We start from the raw sequence: 18841 nt of genomic DNA on the forward strand, positions 1-18841 counted from the left end.
AGTGTAAGAATTACATAAGTTTAACCTAATGCTTTTTACAGCAAAGGATTTTAAGTAGATTCCATTTACACCAGACCAATTTCACCTCATTATGCTAAGCTCATTTCTCAAATTCTGTAACAGAAAACCTGAAATCCTGCAATTTTCCCCTTTGCAAGAGGGGAAAAATTAGGGGGCTCCTGAACTGTCTTTTGGGGGCTTCAGAAAGCATACTTAAGGGCTTTGACTGCAACAACAGATCAGAGAACACTGGCATTCCCACCACACAACACAGATTTCAGAGACTTCCAGAACAAACTAATCCTTCTTGTGAATTCCATAGAATGTGCATTCTTTACATACAGTAACTGAAACCCAGCAGATTTTAGTGGCTACTGGTCATGCCTTCCTCCATGACTAACAGATCTTTGTGCCTGCTCCCCACCCCAGCCTGCCAGGTTTTGTAAAAGCAGGACATGCCACTGTCACTGCTTCATTTCTCCTTTTGCATTATCAGTTTTGAAAAAGCAACTTATAGAGCCAATTATGAGCTAAATGGGGTAGGAAATACACTTTTTTTATTCCACAGGTCTGCAGAAAGGGGAAAACCAAAAAGCAAGGCAGCAACTGCAGGATAATGCATCTGTGGATGGACAAGATTCAGTGTATTTGCTAATTCACACAGTGAAAGTTTGTTTTACAAAAAAAGCAATTTTACTGTTTCTCTTGTTTATGCATTTAACACTTAGCTTGAGTAAGCATTTAAGTATTAATCCTGCAAAACTCCCAACCTCAATATGGTTCTGTAGCAGATGGAACAGCTCATGTGTAAGTGCTGCCTCTTCTCACTTTAGTGCCTTTGGCCATTTCACTGCCAACCCCCTTTAGGGACTCAAACTGACCTGAAGACCCCATCAGCTCTGAATGAAGACAGAATTATTTCTGTGCTATTGTACACTAGATCAGATTCAGATCAAGCAGCAATTTATTAAAAAAACCCAAACACTTCCCCCACCCTGCCCTTCACTTCTATTATTTAGAAGACAGTCTGCAGGTGTAGTCTTATCTTCTCTACAATCCACCAAAACATACTGTAGAGAGTGGGATTCTAACTTGGCATTCTGGATGACAAGTTTATGAAAAGCACACTGTACAAAAGAAACCATCACAAGCAAGTCAGTGTTTAAGGAATTTTTATTAAACCAAGAATTTTATAATCCAAATTATGTTTCTTTGCTCAGCTATCAATTCTCACTGTCAACTAAAACAGTGGTGATAATCTGAGCTTTTCCACAGTAAAGAATTACAAAATTAAAGAAAGGAATGCTTTAAATTTTTGTACTGTGCTGAAAATTCTTTTCCCCTGGGTTTATAAAACATTAATTTGTATTTTTTATTTTACTATTTTTTTTAAATTTTAAATCAATAAGTAATCTAGGACTAGCATCTGTTTTGCTAGTCCCGGCGTTGCTCTGTACGTAAGCTTCAAAGTTTCCTTTCCTTTTTTTATTAATTTTATATTTTGCAATGTTTTTCTCAATATTTAATAGTTTTTCCATGTTTAGATTTTTTTTTCTTCGGTGAAGCGAAGTTCTAGATTGTAGTCCCGGATAGCTCTGCGAAGAAAAACAACATCGTTATGTTTTAAAACAAAAGCAGCACCTTGTATGTTTTCTACTACTGTACACCATGCAGCACTCTGGGCTTGCATTGTTTCAATGACACCAAAGCTCTTTAGAAATAGAATATCAGAGGTCCTCCCACTTTTCAGGGGACACAAAAAGCATTCAGAAGTCTGATCCTTGGCAAGACAACATTGATTCTAGAACTGGACAGTCCCTCAGACAGCACTGCTTTAAGCACAATGTTATTGCAATTGACTGCGGGGTAGCTCTACTGTCAAGGCTCATCAAATAACTACCCTAGCAGGATTTTCAATTTCCAGTTACTAAAACATCATGGAGCAGATGGAGTAATGGTCTCAAAGTATGGGCATCTTAGTTTAGGGGAGAGAATCTATTCAGCACTTATCTGCAGAAACAGAAATGGGTAAAGATCATGACTCAAATTCTGCCTCCAAAAGGACAATGTTATGCGATCAAATGTTAAATCAGGCACCTTCAAATGATAGCTACAAATGTCGAAAGCAAGTTCACAGGCAAAACCTAACTAGACAGAAGAGATAATAAATTCCTTTTTATCCTCAACTTCACTTTTTTTCCCTGTCAAAATTGTTAAGCTACCACCATTTGCCTTTGTCATGCACAGTTAAGATACCAGCCCCACAGAAAGCAATGAAGAAAAATAACTATTTTAAGTGACATTAAATTCACCCAAATGTGAAGTCAAGACAATATACAGTTTAGTTTTCACTTACTAGACAATTTTAGAATTTGATAAGTATGTACAAACTACAGTATAAATAAGTTCTTTAATTTCTAAGAAAAAAGGGAGTTGGGGTACCATTTTAAGCTTATTTTAATTCCACAAGTTGTTCTCAATAGTACGAATAGCAGCATTTGACAGAACTGCCTGCTTTTGCACACATGCCTAGAGCTAATTCCAGCTAAATGTGCTGTTAGAAACAATGACATGTCAGTAGCTTCTGCTAACCAAGTGAGCACAGAAGCTTGTTTACCATAGCTGCTACTTCCTCTGGCTGCACATGACACAGAGTCTGGACACAGGCTGCTTGCAAGGCCGTGGACCAAACACTTGCCTTACTCAATCTATGGAACTACAGTGTCCAAACTTACTTATTAAACACTTGGAACCCCAGTGGGATTATTAACTGCCTTTTGAGCAGCCTCTTTAGCTTGGTGGGCTTGTAGTACGGCTACAGCTTCATCAACCTGTTAAGTACAAATGAAAAATTAATTAAGGGAAGCTCAGCACTTTTTGTATATTTAAGTTAATAATACAGTGGAAATTATGCATATAAACAATGCCTACATTGTTGAGTAGAAAAACGAGAACATTACAATTCCAGTTCATGCAATGTAAATCACTGTCACCTTTTGAAAGAGGATACTCTTGGCCTGAGCCACCACTGCACTGCTGCTGCCCCACTGTGCCAGCACCAACAACTGTTAGATCAGTGTAGCCTTAACCACCTGTGGAACCAGTGCAAGGCTAAAGTGCACCCACCTTCGAACGAAGAGACTCAGGAGACTCGAGCATGTGGAGGAGTTCAGAGTTGTCAATCTCCAGCAACATCCCAGTGATCTTACCCGCCAGAGTAGGGTGCATGCTTTGAATAAGGGGGAATAGACGTTCACCTAGAAAGAAGAAAGTTAGTCAGGGATTAATCCAGCCTAAATTTCAGGGATAAGGGAAACAAACTTGTTTATTGCTAAAACCATTTACTCTTCATTTAAAGATTGAAAAAGTGTACTTTAACTGCCCTTCTGCTACAATGCATAGAGAAAGGTATCATATACATACCTAACATCTGCTTTTGTTCTTGTGGAGGGGCAGAAGCCAACATGGAAGCAGTCAAGGGTTCCTGACCTTGCACATGGACAGCAGGCTGCAAATTAAGTTAACATTTGAAAATTAAACCCTGGCTCATAATTAGTTCCAGCTTCAAACAACCAGTATTTCCCAACTTGGCATACACAATGCCTACAGTGTCAGAAACATCAAAGAAATTAACAACTATGCCTATTCAATCAAATATTACTGGTTAGAGCTGAGTGATGATGCTGAAGATTATTAAAAACTGCTCCACGGAGGAGCAAACACAAGAATTTAGGCTAAGGTATGAGGGAACTGAAAAGAACAAAGCAACATGGGATCACATCCTGTCCCAGGTGAACTTCAAACATTCTTAACTCCCTAGTGCTTTTACTCTACCGCCATGATGCATAGCCTGAACTGCCCTGCCATCACCCTCACCACCTTCCTCTGCAGAGAACATGAGAAAAGCCCAGAGCAGCTCCCAGAGCACACACCTGCTGCATGGCAACCTGGGGCTGCGTGTTGAGGTGCTGCTGGGGGTTGCGAACACCCGCGGCGTATTTGTACTGCGGGACCGTGCGCACGGCAGGAGTGGCCGCAGTAGCTGCTGCTGCAGGACGTGGGCCCATCGTCTGTGTTGATGTATTAGCTGGAAAAATAGGAACAGAATTCCATGTATGAATAATTATTATTACAATTATTTTGTCCAACAAACCAACTTAAATCAAATACCTAATTTAAGTATTGTGCCATAGATTCATCTTAATAGTATTGTCAACTGTCACGTGCAAAGGTTCAAACCTTGAAATTTAATGGATGCTGATTTCTGGTCACTTCATTCATGAACTGTCCTTTTTACATGCTACTGGAAAAAGATCCATTATAAAAAAAATCAATTTTGAGTATTAATATAATTTCATTATAAGCTAAAGGACATTTGATTTCCTGAGCATATTATGTCAGTCATTCCTATAAAATATATTTTTAGCAAGTAAATGGCTGACCGATACATTCTGGGAGAATTACACCTTCAGAGAGGCTGTGGACTTCCTATCCCTGGAGATGTGCAAGACCACCCTGGATGGGGCTCTGAGTACCCTAGTCTAGTGGAAGGTTCCCTGCCTCTGGCATGAGACTGAAATACATAAGCTTTAAGGTTCCCTCCAACCCAAACCATTCAATGATTACAGTCAATTCTGGTTCATTCAGTGATGTGCAGATTCTGCATTCATGACATTGGCTCACAATAATAAAATATGTACATGTAAAATAGAAAAAAATTAGTAAGAGTTAAAATTGTATCAGCTCAATATTTCTACATGCAACCTATTATTACAATTGCTGCAGCTATGTTTAGAAATGACAGAAGTAACCCTTACAGTATTACTGAAGCACACAGAAGAGTAAGTGCTTCATCCTGAAGAGATAGGATCACAGCTGAAGTCTTTGCTGGGACAGTATTTAAGGCAATTACTAGAAGGTGATATTAGCTTATTCACTAGGAATATCACATGTGATATTAAACTTACAAATGTTTATTTTGCAAGATCATGCTGAACCAGCAAAATTGGAATGGAAGTCCAATACTTAAAGCTTGCACAAATCAAACTCACCAACACGCTGCGTTGACATGACTCGTGGAACCTGGGAAGAAGCTGGTCTCATGGTACTGAACGGTGGTCTGGGTGCTGCCGGGCGGATCGCACCAGGCATGTTCTGGAATGCTGCGGTTTAGAAAAAAGATACTGTTACCTGCTGAAACACTGAGTGATGACAACATGACAAACAGAAGATTATACAGCAATGCCATGAAAATCTATCTGAAAGTGCAAAGGTAACTGCTACTGAGTTTACAGCAATTGCTGGAAAGAGGTGAAGAAGTGACTTACGATGAGGTCTGGCACCCTGAGCAGTCCAGCGAGGACTAGGTCTAGCAAGTTGGGCGAGCTGATTAGTAGGATAGTACGCAGCACGGTTCTGAGTCTGCCAAACACAACAACATCACTTAACTTTGTGGTCTGTGAAGGGCATGCTGAACAGCCCAGCACCCTCCCACTAAGAGATTAAAATGCTGAAATCACAGACACATGCTAACAGTTTTATTTCTTGTTGTATTTAAGCAGATTTTATGTGCAATACAAAATATTCAGTTACTCATCTCTACATGTACCTGAGGAATAGCTGCCATGAAGTATCCTGAAGGAGGTGCTGGCTGGTAGGGGTTGATTACAGGATTAGGTACTGCTCTGACACTTGCCATCCTCTGCATGTACTGGTTGGTGAGATGAGCTTGGCGCTCCTCTTTACGCTGGGCTAGAGCTACATACAATGGTTTAGTAGCCACAATTCTACCATTCATTTCTGTGACTGCTTTAGTGGCTTCTTCTGGTGATGAAAAGCATACAAATCCAAATCCTTTGCTGCGGCCACCTTCCATCATCACCTGTCAGTACAAAATTTAGTTTTAAAACTAAGTCTCCTGTGTCACACCTATTTAACTTGCATGAGTTCCTTGTTTCAGCTTATTAGAAGCGGGACCACAGGTTTGTTTAACTGAATATTTTATATAAATGAGTATTATTATGTAATAGCTAACTGTTACCCAAATAGAGGTGAAAATCTCATTAAATAATGAGCACAATATTGCACTGAAAGATGTAATTTTTCCCACACCAGTCTCACTACTTAGTTTATTTCAAGAAAGGATGATCATATGGTGTTTAACCTGACATGTACAATAATCAAGCTGATGCCCACATTTACAGTGGGTCACATCCGTTCCTGAATGAAACTTCACTTTGGTGACAGATCACTACTCATTGTCAGAGAACAGATGAGCACCATCTATAAACTTTACCTTTGCACTAGTGATTGTACCAAATGGGGAGAACTCTTTTCGGAGACGCTCATCATCGATCCCATCATCAAGATTTTTCACATAAAGGTTTACACCCTAAGAAAACAGGCAAGTTATTTTTAAAAGTAATTGCTCTGTGCAAATCTCAGAACATCATATAATAGAGCTAGCCCTCTTGATTTAAAACTCAACCTGGTATCTGGTGATCCTGTCCTGCTTCATTTGTTCAAACTTGCGCTTCAGCTCCGTCTGTCTTTCCACCTTTTTCTGAGCCCGGCCAACGTAGATTTGTTTTCCATTGAGCTCTTTCCCATTCATTTCATCTACAGCCTTCATATTGACAAACAAGAAGTTAGCAGCGCTTTTTGTATTCCAGCAATTTTCAGATACACAAAAAATGCAATTCAAATTAAAAATCTACATAAGGATTCTAGAAAAAGAGCTAATCCATCTTAAAATACCACTAATTGAAACAAAATACCCCAAGACTTCCCCACTTATGATAACATGAAAACTGCTTTCCAAGTATGCTTCTGTCGTGTTGAAGACAAGTCACAAGGGATGCAAACCACTTTTTTTATATGAAGTTGGAGGAAAAAACCCAAGTTACAAGAACTATTTCTCCAGCTTTATTTTGCTAATGGCAGAAAAAAGCAAAGAGTAAGCAAATAAAGTTGAAAATCTTTAATTCCCTTAGTTGTGCCTTTAAAAGTAACACCTGAAAGTGTAATATCTACCAGATCTTTCTATACTAAACGTTAAGCTACAGATGATATGTACAGCCTTTTTTTTCATTTTTAGTCCTTCATTAAGGAAATAATTAGAAGTATGAAAATGTGAACTTCTTCCCTTCATACTGTTTAGAGTTACAACTCTTCAGATGTAAAAACTCTGGCATGTATTTCTCAATTAATTTAAAACCAGAAGTCACCAGTTTATTGTATATGTTTATGATCAAAGCCATTACACATTTCTACAGATACTGGAATTTTATGTTGTTTAAAACACCCAACATGTGATTCTGACTACAGTAAGAGAAACTATTCATCAATTAATGTATGCAAGACTGAAAAATGAAGATGTTCTAATGACAGACAGGATTTGTTCTAATCTCTCGCTTGTACACTTGCAGTACTGACATATCACCATAATGCCTTTTGAAAAGCACACTTTGTTTGTTCTGTACTGCATTCTTTCCCTGATGCTATGTCCCTACTGTCACAGTAAACTGACATATCAAAGCAACCAGTTGACAAAAATTTAAGTTACACAGCATACTGGCATGATATAGACATATACACGAATAAAAAGGACCATTTTCCAAAGTTACCCTTTGGAGTAAAACCAGTATTACAAGGCTCTGACTATTTTCTCACAGTTATGCCAAGCATGCTTTACAAAATTAATAGCTTTCCTGCTGACTATGCAGAAAACACAATTCTTTCTCTGCCTTCTGTGCAGAAGGCAGAAAGGCACAAACATTTTGTGCAACCAAACTGGACTCAGTGATTCAGAGATGTAGTAATTTACTATGCTGTATATTGCTCAGCATGTGAGAGTCCAAATATCACTGAGACCTTCAAGCCCAACTACAACAGGTTTTAAAATTATTCAAGATTCCCCATTTCTACACTAGTTCCAGCTGTACCAGAGTATCTTAACAGGTTTCTCAGACCAACTGACATTTGCTCATAGGAAAGCATTCTAAATGACAGAAACTCTGCTAAGTAATTTAGGCAGTGAGCATTTCTTTTTGCAGTGTCCTTGACCAATTAAAAAACTTAATCATTCAATGAAACATTATTTGTGCCTCAGTTACAGGATTCCTAAAATTAAGTCCAAAAGCTTACTTTTTGGGCATCTTCATGTCGTTCAAAACTAACGAAGCCAAAGCCTTTGGATTTTCCACTCTCATCAGTCATAACTTTCACACTTAGAGCAGGACCTAAAAAGAGAACGAAATACTTATGCTTCATAGACAGTGTATTCTTCTCACCTTTTGAACATTCTCTTTAGAAGATAAGGTTTAGTTTATCCCACTCGTATTACAAAGGACTCCTGCGCTAATAGTATCAAGCAAATTTCATCCATTAATATGAAATTATTAATTTGTCCTGAAGGACTTCAGCCATCATGGCTGAAGTCCATCATGCTGAATTTCTTTTCTAATGTATTTTCAACCAAAATTTCACCTGAAAGTGAAAGAAAATTTCACCTGAAAGTGAATTAAATTTGTTTCATCATTAAAAATTACAACACTTGAAAAGTATTAGTGCTTCCATGCTTTGAAGCAGGTACTGAAAAAGCTAGAGGAAGGCCTTGCATTTAGGTATACTTTTCACTATTTATCCTGGTGAAAGGCCATCCTAGTTCAGCAATTTCATAACCTCTGAAAAATTGCAGTTCAAAGACTCAATTGGAAGTAGCCAATTTAGCTGTAGCAACTAAATTCGCTACTGTTTCAACCACAGATACTTGACGAGCAGAAAGGAATTTTCTGTTTGTGCTCTTTAAGGCTGCTACAGGGTATCTCTTGTACAAGGCTTTCCCTTGCTTTACATAATATCCACTAGAGAACAGCAAAAGCATACAGGAAAAAAAATTAAAAAAAAAAAAAAGGTGAGATTGAAAATAAAACGTTAAGAACCTCTAATGGCATTAAGGGATGTGCCATTTCCTATTTTGATGGCAACACATCGTATGCATTACTACATCATAATCAAATGTTCCCCATAATTTTGCCCTGTGTGTAACTGAGGATCAAGGCAGAATCTCATAGCTTGGTGCTGGAATAGTTCCTTATAATTTTCTATTAGGTCAACCACCACAATGCAACTGAATAACAGAGGGAAGTTTGCAGGTCAATGGAAGCAGCAGCAAATTCATTAGTCACACATCCTGTAGGTGCATTTATAAAATCAATCTGTACCAAACCAGAGAACACTGCAGAACCCATAGACACATTACTTCCAGATTACTGAGAACAGTTCTCATGGCAGGATTAAATATGATATTCTGCCTATTTAAAATTCAGGTATTACTGCACTTTTGAATCTGAAACTGGAAGTACCCACTTTTCAGTAACCTTTATTACATTTCTACATCAACATCAGACAGCCCTGATTTCTTGTATTTCAAGGCACTGTACAGATAAGATACATGTAGTAAATTGAAGTTCATTTGTATTTATATAAACATTAAGACATTACCAAACTTGCCAAAGAGTTCCTTAAGTCTCTCATCATCCATGTCTTCTCCAAAATTTTTGATGTAAACATTGGTGAATTCTTTTGCTCTGGCTCCAAGCTCTGCCTCACGTTCCTTGCGGGATTTAAACCTTCCAACAAATCTGGTTGCAGGAAGAACAGAGTAATACAGATTAAAGCAAGTGTCTCAAGGTTTAAAAATTTACTTTAATCCTCTGGCATTGTATTCGATTCCTAATCAGTCTTGTTCACTATCGGTATGAAATTCTTTGAATAAAATATTTCTGATAAAAGTCAGAAAAACAACTCCACTGTCCTTTGCTACACCAGCACGTTTATCCCAGTTACAAGGCAAGAAAATGCTTTCAAGCCATTGGTGAAATTGTTCACTCTTATAAAACAGCCTTTGACAACAAGAGCTCGACAATGGAAAGAGTACTAAGAGGCTGAACAGAAATTCTAGATAACGGCATAATCCCTAAAAGCAGCCTAAAAGCAGTTACTGCTCTCTGATTCAGTTTTTAAGCAAGAGATATTTAACTAACTGCCCTCCCTCCCTAGGATACCTCCCCAGCCTGTATCAAAGACTTTGTTTATAGGCATAGTGAAATAAACAGTTCAACTTGCTCTTGAGTCAAATACTGTTGCAAACTGACTGGGAACACCAAAGGTTAGTTCATACTGGCAGAAAAGGAACAGAACCTGAACATAACATTCTGCAGCCCAAGGACATGCCTTAGAGCAGACTGTACATGGCTGACACTGATTTCTGACTGTAGCAAATTCCTTCTTTCAAATTTTATTGTAGGCTCTAACTTTATAGTCACAAATTAGAAAAATGCAATTCAGCAGCATATCAGTAATTTTTAAACTTTGACAATTTCACCTAATTTATAGAAATCAAGTACAGTAAGAATGGAAGTGCAATGTGTTCAGCAGATTTGGATAGTTAGTGAAGTGATTTAATTGATTTCTAAAAGACTAGTCTGAATAGAAATTCAAAGCAAAATTGTCATGATATATTTTACTCCTGTGCTGTGACTGCATGTTGACCATTTTTACTAATTTAAAGTTGTATAACAATGGATGCTGAATAAAAACATCCACAATATGTCAGTCAAGAACAGAACAAGCAGGAAAACTAAAGTTTCAAAATATATGTTTTCCCTGTATGTGTCTTGGCCTATCCATCTCTACATATAAAAATAATCCATGACAGTAAACTGATGCTGATTTCTATTATCCCTTTTCCAAACCCTCCTAAGTATCTAGAAAGCTGTTCTTTTGCAATTATACCAAGCACCATAATGATCCCTTAGGCATAGCTGTGAAGCACACTCACTCCCTCAGCCTAAATATTATTAAAGAAGTAGCCAAATAACATTTTTTTCCTACAATGTAGAATAATGATAACGTTTAAAGCATTACACTTCCTTAAGTTTTATTTTCTACTCCCTAGATATGCCTATTAACAGACATTCATACAAAAATATTAGTCTAATCTGACCACTCTTTAGTGCCAAGTAAGCAGCCTTTAGTGCTAAGTATCAGCTCACTCCAAAATATGGATAATACACTTATCTCACAACTGTTATAAAGGATGTATTATACAGAATACTCAATGGATTGCATTTTCTCTCAGACCAATAAGATCAGAAAACCAGGGAAGATCCCAAATCCTCATTAAAGTCTTGGCTTGTAAGACAATTAATACAGTGATTTTTCTTCCTCTGGAGTTCGTTATTTGTCTTTTTGACCTTGGACTGACTCCAGAACAAGCAGGTGATACAATTCTTAAAATCTGTAGCACTAAAACTCTACATCTTCTTAAAATTAGAAGTTTTCAGAACAACCTTCCTTTCCTAGGTAAGCTTTTAAATCTTTGTCTGCCCTAAAATGAATTTCAGCTTGCTGATCCCCAAATACTGATTTATGTACTTACACTTTGCGGTCATTAAGCAGCATACCATTCATTTTTTCAATAGCTCTTTCTGCAGCTTCTTGTGTCTCAAAATGCACAAATCCATAACCCTTGGATCCATTTTCATCACACACCACCTATTAATGAAAAACCTTTGTTGTAATACCCAAGGAACGTTTCCAGCATAAACTGAGGAGTCTGTGTGTCAATGCATTTTATTTTCCACTAACCTTACAAGACAGGATGTTCCCAAAAGCAGAAAATGTGTCATACAAAGCTTTGTTATCAATTGATTTGTCCAAGTTTTTGATGAAGATGTTTCCTACACCGCTTTTGCGCAGAGATGGATCGCGCTGAGACCACATGATGCGCACTGGTTTGCCTTTAATGACATCAAAGTTCATGGTGTCCAAAGCTCGTTCAGCTGGAAAAACAGTATGGAATTAGTAGGAAATGCTAGGTATCTTAATAAGCACACAAATACCAGCTGAAGTACAGTTCTTAATAATATTTTTATGATTTCAAGCCCAGCACCATCACCAAGCTGCAAACGCAAGCCTCCGGTGTACTCTGCTGTATGCAAGGAAGAACTGGCAAAAACTCATCAGCAAAAGCTGCACTTCAGAAGGAGCACAAGTCAGCTGAGAAAGCTGCAGAAATCTCATTAGCCCATAAGACTAGATCTATGAAAAGATGCTATGGTGACAGAAGAAAAAGCAGCAAGTGGAAGCTGTTATGAAGTTTTAACATTTGTGAAAACCAGTGGCTTCTCCCATATCACACAGATGTATATTGTGTCAATGACAATGCTTTTAGGGGTACAGCTTGTGCCTGTATGAGGCCTTTTGCAAATATTAACATAATAAGAACACCTATAACACCAATACTACCCCATAACTGACAAAATTTATTTGCTAGACAGATATTCAAGCCTTATTCATGCAGTTATTCCACAGAACATCCTCAGTGACCAGAAAGATCTGTAATGAAATTCTGAGCAAGAGACAGTTCAAAGAGATTCAAAACTGGCACTTACTTAGTTTAGAAAATCTGAAATGATACATATATTTTAAAAGCTCACAATGAAATAAATATGAGCTCAATGAAGGAGCAAGCATTAAACAGCAAACCAGGGTAATGTAAACCACGTTTTGTTACTCCAATGGAGTAGTTTTTCCAGAAGAACTCTATAACTAACTTTTCAAATTCTGCATGTAAAATTTCTTATGTATTTAGATGGGGAAGTATCAAGACTTGCTCATTTTTCACACGTCTCTTCAAAGCCACAAGACATGTCTGTGATGTTATAACTCATCTTGTGTATTTAAACACAAAAGAGCAATAGTTCCAAGTACAGCAGTTCCTTTTCATCCCTGTTCCTGTAAGTCTGGAAGAACACTGAAAAAAGTCCCAATAAATACCTGAAGTCACACCCACGGGTACTAACTCACTTCACTGTAATTTGCAAATATCAAAACAATATGATGTTAACAAGACTGAAATCAGCTTAGTGATAGTTTAAATACAGCAATCATGTCAGTTAAATTTTTTTTTTCAGGAGGACCAAGGGCCTATCACATTGTGAAAATCCTTATTTAATGTTTTTGCTCTTTAGGTGCTGCTTTTGTCTTGAGCTATATTGTTGCATGCCATGGCCAAAGACAATTTGCAGTGATCCTGGGATTCAGCTGATATACCACGTTTTATATCCTTTCTAGTGACATTTTCAGATTAGAAATAAATTTTAAGATTGTATTCTCTGAAGACATATAAACAGATGGACATTAACATTTTAATGGGGGAAAAGATTATTGATACTATTACCATAGTCACATGACAGTAGCAAATCAGCAACTTATTTAAACTGAAGCCACAAAAACTAGATGCCAGTCTCTTAAATATGTTAATAAAGCTTTCAAAAACTTTAATATAAATTAAGCAGGAGAGAGAAGGCAACCTAGATAGAATCAAAATCATTGTTTCTATACTACAAGGGGGGGTGGGGGGGAAAGGAGGGGATGAAAAAAAACCAAAAAAGGAAAAAAGAAAAAAAAAACCCTGTGGATATCAGACTGGCCAGAGCAGAAACTTGTAAGACTTCACTACTGTCCTGGAAGTCATTGGAATTATTACTGCCAGCACCAATGGATGTGCCAGCAACAAACAGTTCATTATTTCCAGAAGTAGTAACAGGGCTTCCTTTGCTTGAAAAGAGGCTTTTCTAATTCATGCTAATTGCTTCTAGAATAATCCTGACACTCCTCAAAAATGCGTGTTCCTAGACACATTTCCCAACCATCCGACTGGAAGTGGGTCCATGGGTCCTTTGCAAGTACTATCACCCTTAACAAATAGCGAGCCCGTGTCTTAGACCAGTGCAATTTCTCCAGGAGGACAGCATGGAAACTTCAACAGCTCTCCTTTGGAACAGAAATACAAGAAAATTAAGTTTTTCTGCCGAATTGACACTACATCGTCATTCCATGGTAGATTTGAAAAACATTACTAGACTCCATCTGACCAGGTACAAGGCACTGCCATTAAAAGTCCCAGCGAGTGAAACTGGCTCACTTTCATTCCATTTCAGTCATAGAAGGCTGTGCCGGTGCAGGAGGCAGCTCCGTTCAGCAGCGAGCTGGACACACCTACCGGGCTGCACTTCTGCTGATTCTGCTGGAGCTCTCATTCAATGACTCACCAGCTCCCATTTTAGTCGTGAGCAACTGGACAGTCCACTTTAACAATTTCAAAATCACTCAGAATATACACTTAATGCCAACCTGTGCTAAAGGTAAACAGCAGCAGCTTGAAACAAAAAAACCTTCTGGAAACATAACCATTCTAAAAATCCAAAGGATTCTGATGCAGTTTCAGATTACTCAAAAATGTTTCCAGTTTAGTGATTAAAACAGATTGCCTGAGTTTTACTCCAGACTATGACTCAAATTCAGGAAAGTCACAACTCTGACATATGTGCATACCTCACACATGTGTCATCAGGCCTAATTAGTTTTTAGAAGAGCTTTGAGATCCCTCGTTTAAAGACAGCTGGTGATGTCAAGCACACCTTCAAAGCTATTTTTCAAAACCAAGGTAGTTGTTACTAGCTGTTTATAGGCATGGACTGAGATGTAGCTAAAAATTTGGCCAAACCAATAAAAGGTTTGGAATCAAAGCCAATAAAAAGTTTGGAATCAAAATAAAACCAGGATGATTGTAAGAATAACCATTTATCCTCAAAACTCCTAGTTCAAGGTTTCTGTAAATCAACATTAAAAAGCCCCCAGACTACAAAAAGCCTACACAAAGTCCCCAGCAAATGCTTTCTAGGTATGTGCCAAGAATATAAAATTCTGAAAATCTTGAATAAGTATAATTTCACAATAATACTGAAGCATATTTTAAACAACTGCTTCCAGATATGTACCAGATGCAGGTTTGATAAAGATGACAAATACTTTTAGCTTAACTGGACTATTTATAAACTAAAATATGTGTGTCTCCCAAAGCCTGAAAAACACAACATTTGGAGTAACAGCATCTTTCTAAGAGACATATTCAAAATCTGAATTAAGCACTGCTCAGGTGAAAAAGCTCTATTTATTCCCACATTTGACAAATTACAAACCAAGTCACAAAATGCACTGGCTGCACAACTAATGATAAATTGTGATAAAGTCAGCCCTTATGGAAGTCTGTCAATACTAAGGAGAAGCAGCATTTAAATCACCCTCACCTTATACCCTGACATTATTACATCACAGTTCTGACCTGTGCTAACCCCTTATTTTTCTGAGAAACTGCACCAGACATTTTTATTTAATGAAAGCGAAGTATGTCAAAACAACCATTCAAATCGTCTCATCCTAAAGCATGGCTGAATAAATCAAAAGCTCTCTGAACTGAGAGCTGATAACAGGTGGCGTATCTGCCTATTAAGAAGACGAGGCAGTAACTTTTACTACGTACATACAGATACCATCGGTACACCAAAGTCTGATCTGATAATGGCTATATGCTAAAGCTAACTCTGAAAGCCAGTTAAACCTAATTGCTTGAAATGTTTGCAATTTAAGTATCTCACTTTCATATGCTTGAAAATAAAACCATTATAATGGAAAACTGTTTGCTTAACTGTATTTGAAATCACGTATCTTCTAGCTGGCCAATTACTTTTTATTTTTAATTGGACTCCACAAAACCTAGAACCAGTTACAAGTGAAACACCCTCCAAATGGATCACACTGTGTTTCCCAACATGCCCAGAACTGCAGAGAAAGTTTCTTTACTGATATAACTTTGGAGAAGCAGCGTGAAAACACTTCATGAAAAAACAAGTTTCATAAAAACGCGGCTTGGGAGAAACAATGTCAGAGAATTTACTGCGAAGAGACACGAATGTGAGCAGAGCTCGGGCTCCAGCTCCATGAGAAGCACAAGGAGGCCCGAGCGGTTCCATGTCCTCCCCGCACGTGACAGACCTGCCATGGTGTCTGAACAAACGCTCCGGCCTGGCCGCCTGTGCAAGTGCCCGGCCACGCCGGTGCGCCCTACTTCCTCCTGCCGGCCTGCTGCCCGCGCCCTCACACACACCCAGCGCTGCGCGGTTATTAAAAGGTGCTAATGACTGCCATGCTTTCCTCAAGCTACCCTTCATCTCGGACGGACGTGGAGAGCCGCCCGCACACTCATCCACAATCCCCTCCCCGGCAGCGGGGGCAGCCCCGCCGGGCCACCGGGGCTCCCCGGGCGCTCCCCCGCCCATCGCCGGGGCCCCGCGGCCGCTCTCGGTGCGCGGAAGCGCCTCCCCCCCCGCTTCTCCGGCCGCCACGAGGCGCGGGCGGCCCGGGCCGCGTGTAAGCGGCGGCCTCACCGCCAACTTCCCCCCGCGCCCCGCCGGGTCCGCCCCGTCCCGGGCGGCAAAATGGATGCGGGGCGGCGGCCGGGGAGGGGGGCAGGGGACAAACATGGCTCCGCCGGCGCCCGCGGCCCGGCACTCACCGTCGGCGGGCTGCTGGAAGTTGACATAGGCGTATCCGAGCGAGCGGCGGGTGATCATGTCCCTGCAGACGCGGATGGAGAGGATGGGCCCGGCCGGGCTGAACTTCTCGTAGAGCATGGCCTCGGTCACGTCGGGGTGCAGGTCCCCCACGTAGAGCGAGGCCATGGGGTAGCTGGGGGCGCTGGGGTTCATCCTGCCGCCGTCTCCCGGCGCGGGGGGGGCGCTGACGAGGCGGAGGCCGCGGCGGTCGGTGCGAGCGGGGCCGGCGAAGACGGCGCGGGGCCGCTCGGACTCAACGGCTGCGGCGGGTGCGGCGGATGGGCGGGCGGGGGTCGGGTCGCGCCGTGCGGGCCGGGTGGAGCTGGCGGCGGCGGGTGCTGCGCTCGGCGGGGTCGGGCTCGCTGTGTGTCTCCTCTCGGCTGCGCCGGGTCCGGGGACTTCGCTTCACCGGGTTATTTTATATCAAACCGGCCGTTTGCAGAAAGGTTGTCGGGAAGGTTGGATGAGGAAAGAGGGTTATTTTTTTAAAAGGTTTTTAAAGATTTTTGGATTTTTTTTGGCTTTTTTAAATATTTTTTTAGTAATAAATGGTGCTGCGGGGCCGGGCCGGCGTGTCCGGGTGGTCCGGAGCACACGCACTGCGCACACAGCTCCGACGGCGGCCGGGGGACAAGGGGGCGGCCGCCGCCCCGGCCGCGCTCTATATATACCCGCCCCGCCCCCCCGCCCCCGCCGCGCGGCGCGCCACGCACCGCGCCGCGCGCACCGCGCAGGCGCACCTGCGGGAGGGGGTGGGGACACGCGCGACAGCAGGCGCGGAGGGGCTGCTTCGGCGCATGCGCGCGGGCGGGCCGGGCCGGAGGGTTGGCCGCGCGGGGAGTGCGCATGCGTCCGCCTGGCGTCACGGGGGGCGGTGCGAGTGTGGGGGCGGCTCGGCGGCAGGGCGCACGCGCGGGAGGGAGCGCACATGTGCGCGGTTGGGGGAGGGCGGGTGGGCGGAAGGGCGCGTGCGTGCCGAGCGGACCAACGGCTGGCGCGGGGCGGGGCGTTACCGGCTCGCTCGCGAGCTCCGCGCGCCCCACCCGCCGCTGGCCGGGCCGCGCGGGGGAGCGCGCGGGCGGGGCGAGGTCGCGCGCTAGGGGCCGGAAGGGGGCGGGGCTCGCGGCGCCGCTCGGCGCGTGCGCGGTGACGGAGCCGGTGGGTGGGGGGAGCAGGGCTCGGAGATGGCGCGGCTGCGGGAGGAATGAATGTTGGAATGTTGTCACTAGGCCGGGAATAAAGCGCGATTAGCGTTTAAACTCTGCTCTGGTCGTTCCTTAAGTTAGGCGTGTTTTATCTCTGTGTTCTGTGCTAAAGAAGTTCGGGCTGTAGGTCGGAGGGCCTGGGGAGTTGGCTGGACCTCTCTGCAGCTCTGTGGGTGCGTGAGGTGACCGCCGCCATCCCGGGCGGCTTGCGGAGGTGGTGCCAGCCCGCATTCCGAACGTGCCTTTGGAAACCTGCCATGCGAGCGTCGTGACTTGTGCCGTACACGGAATTTCTCAGGGAGAATCGCACGCAGAATCACAGAACGAATTAGGTTGGGAAAGGCCTGTGGGATCATCGAGTCCGACCTTTGGCTGAATATCACCATGTCAATTACACCATGGCACAAAGTGCTGCCTCTCGTACTTCCTTAAACACCAAAGCAATCCTGTGGGGTTTGGAAGACCTTGTTTTATTTTTAGTTGGCTTCTCTAGTCTGAAATAAACATTAATCCTTTTGTGAGAAAGGAAAATATTTTCCTATCAATTAGAATTCTAGGGGGCTTTTTAGTTATTTGTGTTTCAGATTCTTACAAAATAATAGAATCAAATAAAATGTGTTTCATTCCTGCTAAACAAACGTAAAATACTTGCACTAAACACTAAACATTAATGCCATTGTAAGGCAGGAAGCCAGATCATGGATTTGCAGAAGTCCTGCATGTAACTGCTCTTTTACATTTAATGTAGTTTTTCTTAGTGTTTTCTTACTGTTCTTTACACAGTTTCAACACAAAGAAAAAGAATGGTCTGCAGTTTCGCATCTTGTTTTCTTGTTTTATGTTTCGGATGATGATTTATTTCTCTTTGACTAGCATTTGCCATCATGGGTTTAAGCAGAGCCGTAGGGGGAAGTACTTGTGGAATTTTGCTGTCAAGTGTGAAGGTTCCACTAGCGCTCAGCAGCTGCTGCAGTTCCCCTGCCTCTTGTTGGAGGTGACCGAAGCCACGGCAGAGCTGGCATCTCCCCTGTGCTCCATGCAAAGTGTGACAGCTTTGTTCAGCCCCCGCCCTGCCCTGGCCTTAAACTGAGGTACCCGCTGCAATCTGAAGCAGCTGACAGGGAACACATCCTGAGGTGGCAGTGTGGCTTCTGTCAGCTGGCTACAGCGGAT

General features: G+C 41.8%; 1 protein-coding gene across 1 annotated transcript; it reads right to left on the reverse strand.

Moving 5' to 3' along the window:
• Nucleotides 1-1155: 1155 nt before the first annotated feature.
• Nucleotides 1156-16707, reverse strand: PABPC1 (poly(A) binding protein cytoplasmic 1). The gene is made up of 15 exons (XM_054290090.1): nt 16424-16707; nt 11653-11846; nt 11444-11559; nt 9505-9644; nt 8146-8240; nt 6488-6625; nt 6296-6391; nt 5609-5881; nt 5328-5421; nt 5052-5162; nt 3933-4087; nt 3424-3508; nt 3127-3257; nt 2736-2831; nt 1156-1595 (listed from the first exon to the last, which is right to left on the reverse strand). Exons 1-14 carry the CDS (start codon nt 16614-16616, stop codon nt 2739-2741), a joined length of 1914 nt encoding a protein of 637 aa, XP_054146065.1. The 5' UTR covers nt 16617-16707; the 3' UTR covers nt 1156-1595; nt 2736-2738.
• Nucleotides 16708-18841: the final 2134 nt, after the last annotated feature.

This window comes from Melozone crissalis, unplaced genomic scaffold, assembly GCF_028551555.1.
Source record: "Melozone crissalis strain CALT ecotype California unplaced genomic scaffold, PUWL_Pcris_2 ptg000002l_1, whole genome shotgun sequence".
In the NCBI taxonomy this organism is placed as follows: Eukaryota; Metazoa; Chordata; class Aves; order Passeriformes; family Passerellidae; genus Melozone; species Melozone crissalis.

Excerpts from the sequence above, each read along its gene's own strand:
- PABPC1 (XM_054290090.1), bottom strand. The coding sequence starts at position 16,616 with ATGAACCCCAGCGCCCCCAGCTACCCCATGGCCTCGCTCTACGTGGGG. Across the intron at positions 11,847-16,423 it reads CTTCCAGCAGCCCGCCGACG|CTGAACGAGCTTTGGACACC; the intron begins GTGAGTGCCGGG and ends CTGTTTTTCCAG. Across the intron at positions 9,645-11,443 it reads CTGCTTAATGACCGCAAAGT|ATTTGTTGGAAGGTTTAAAT; the intron begins GTAAGTACATAA and ends TCCTGCAACCAG.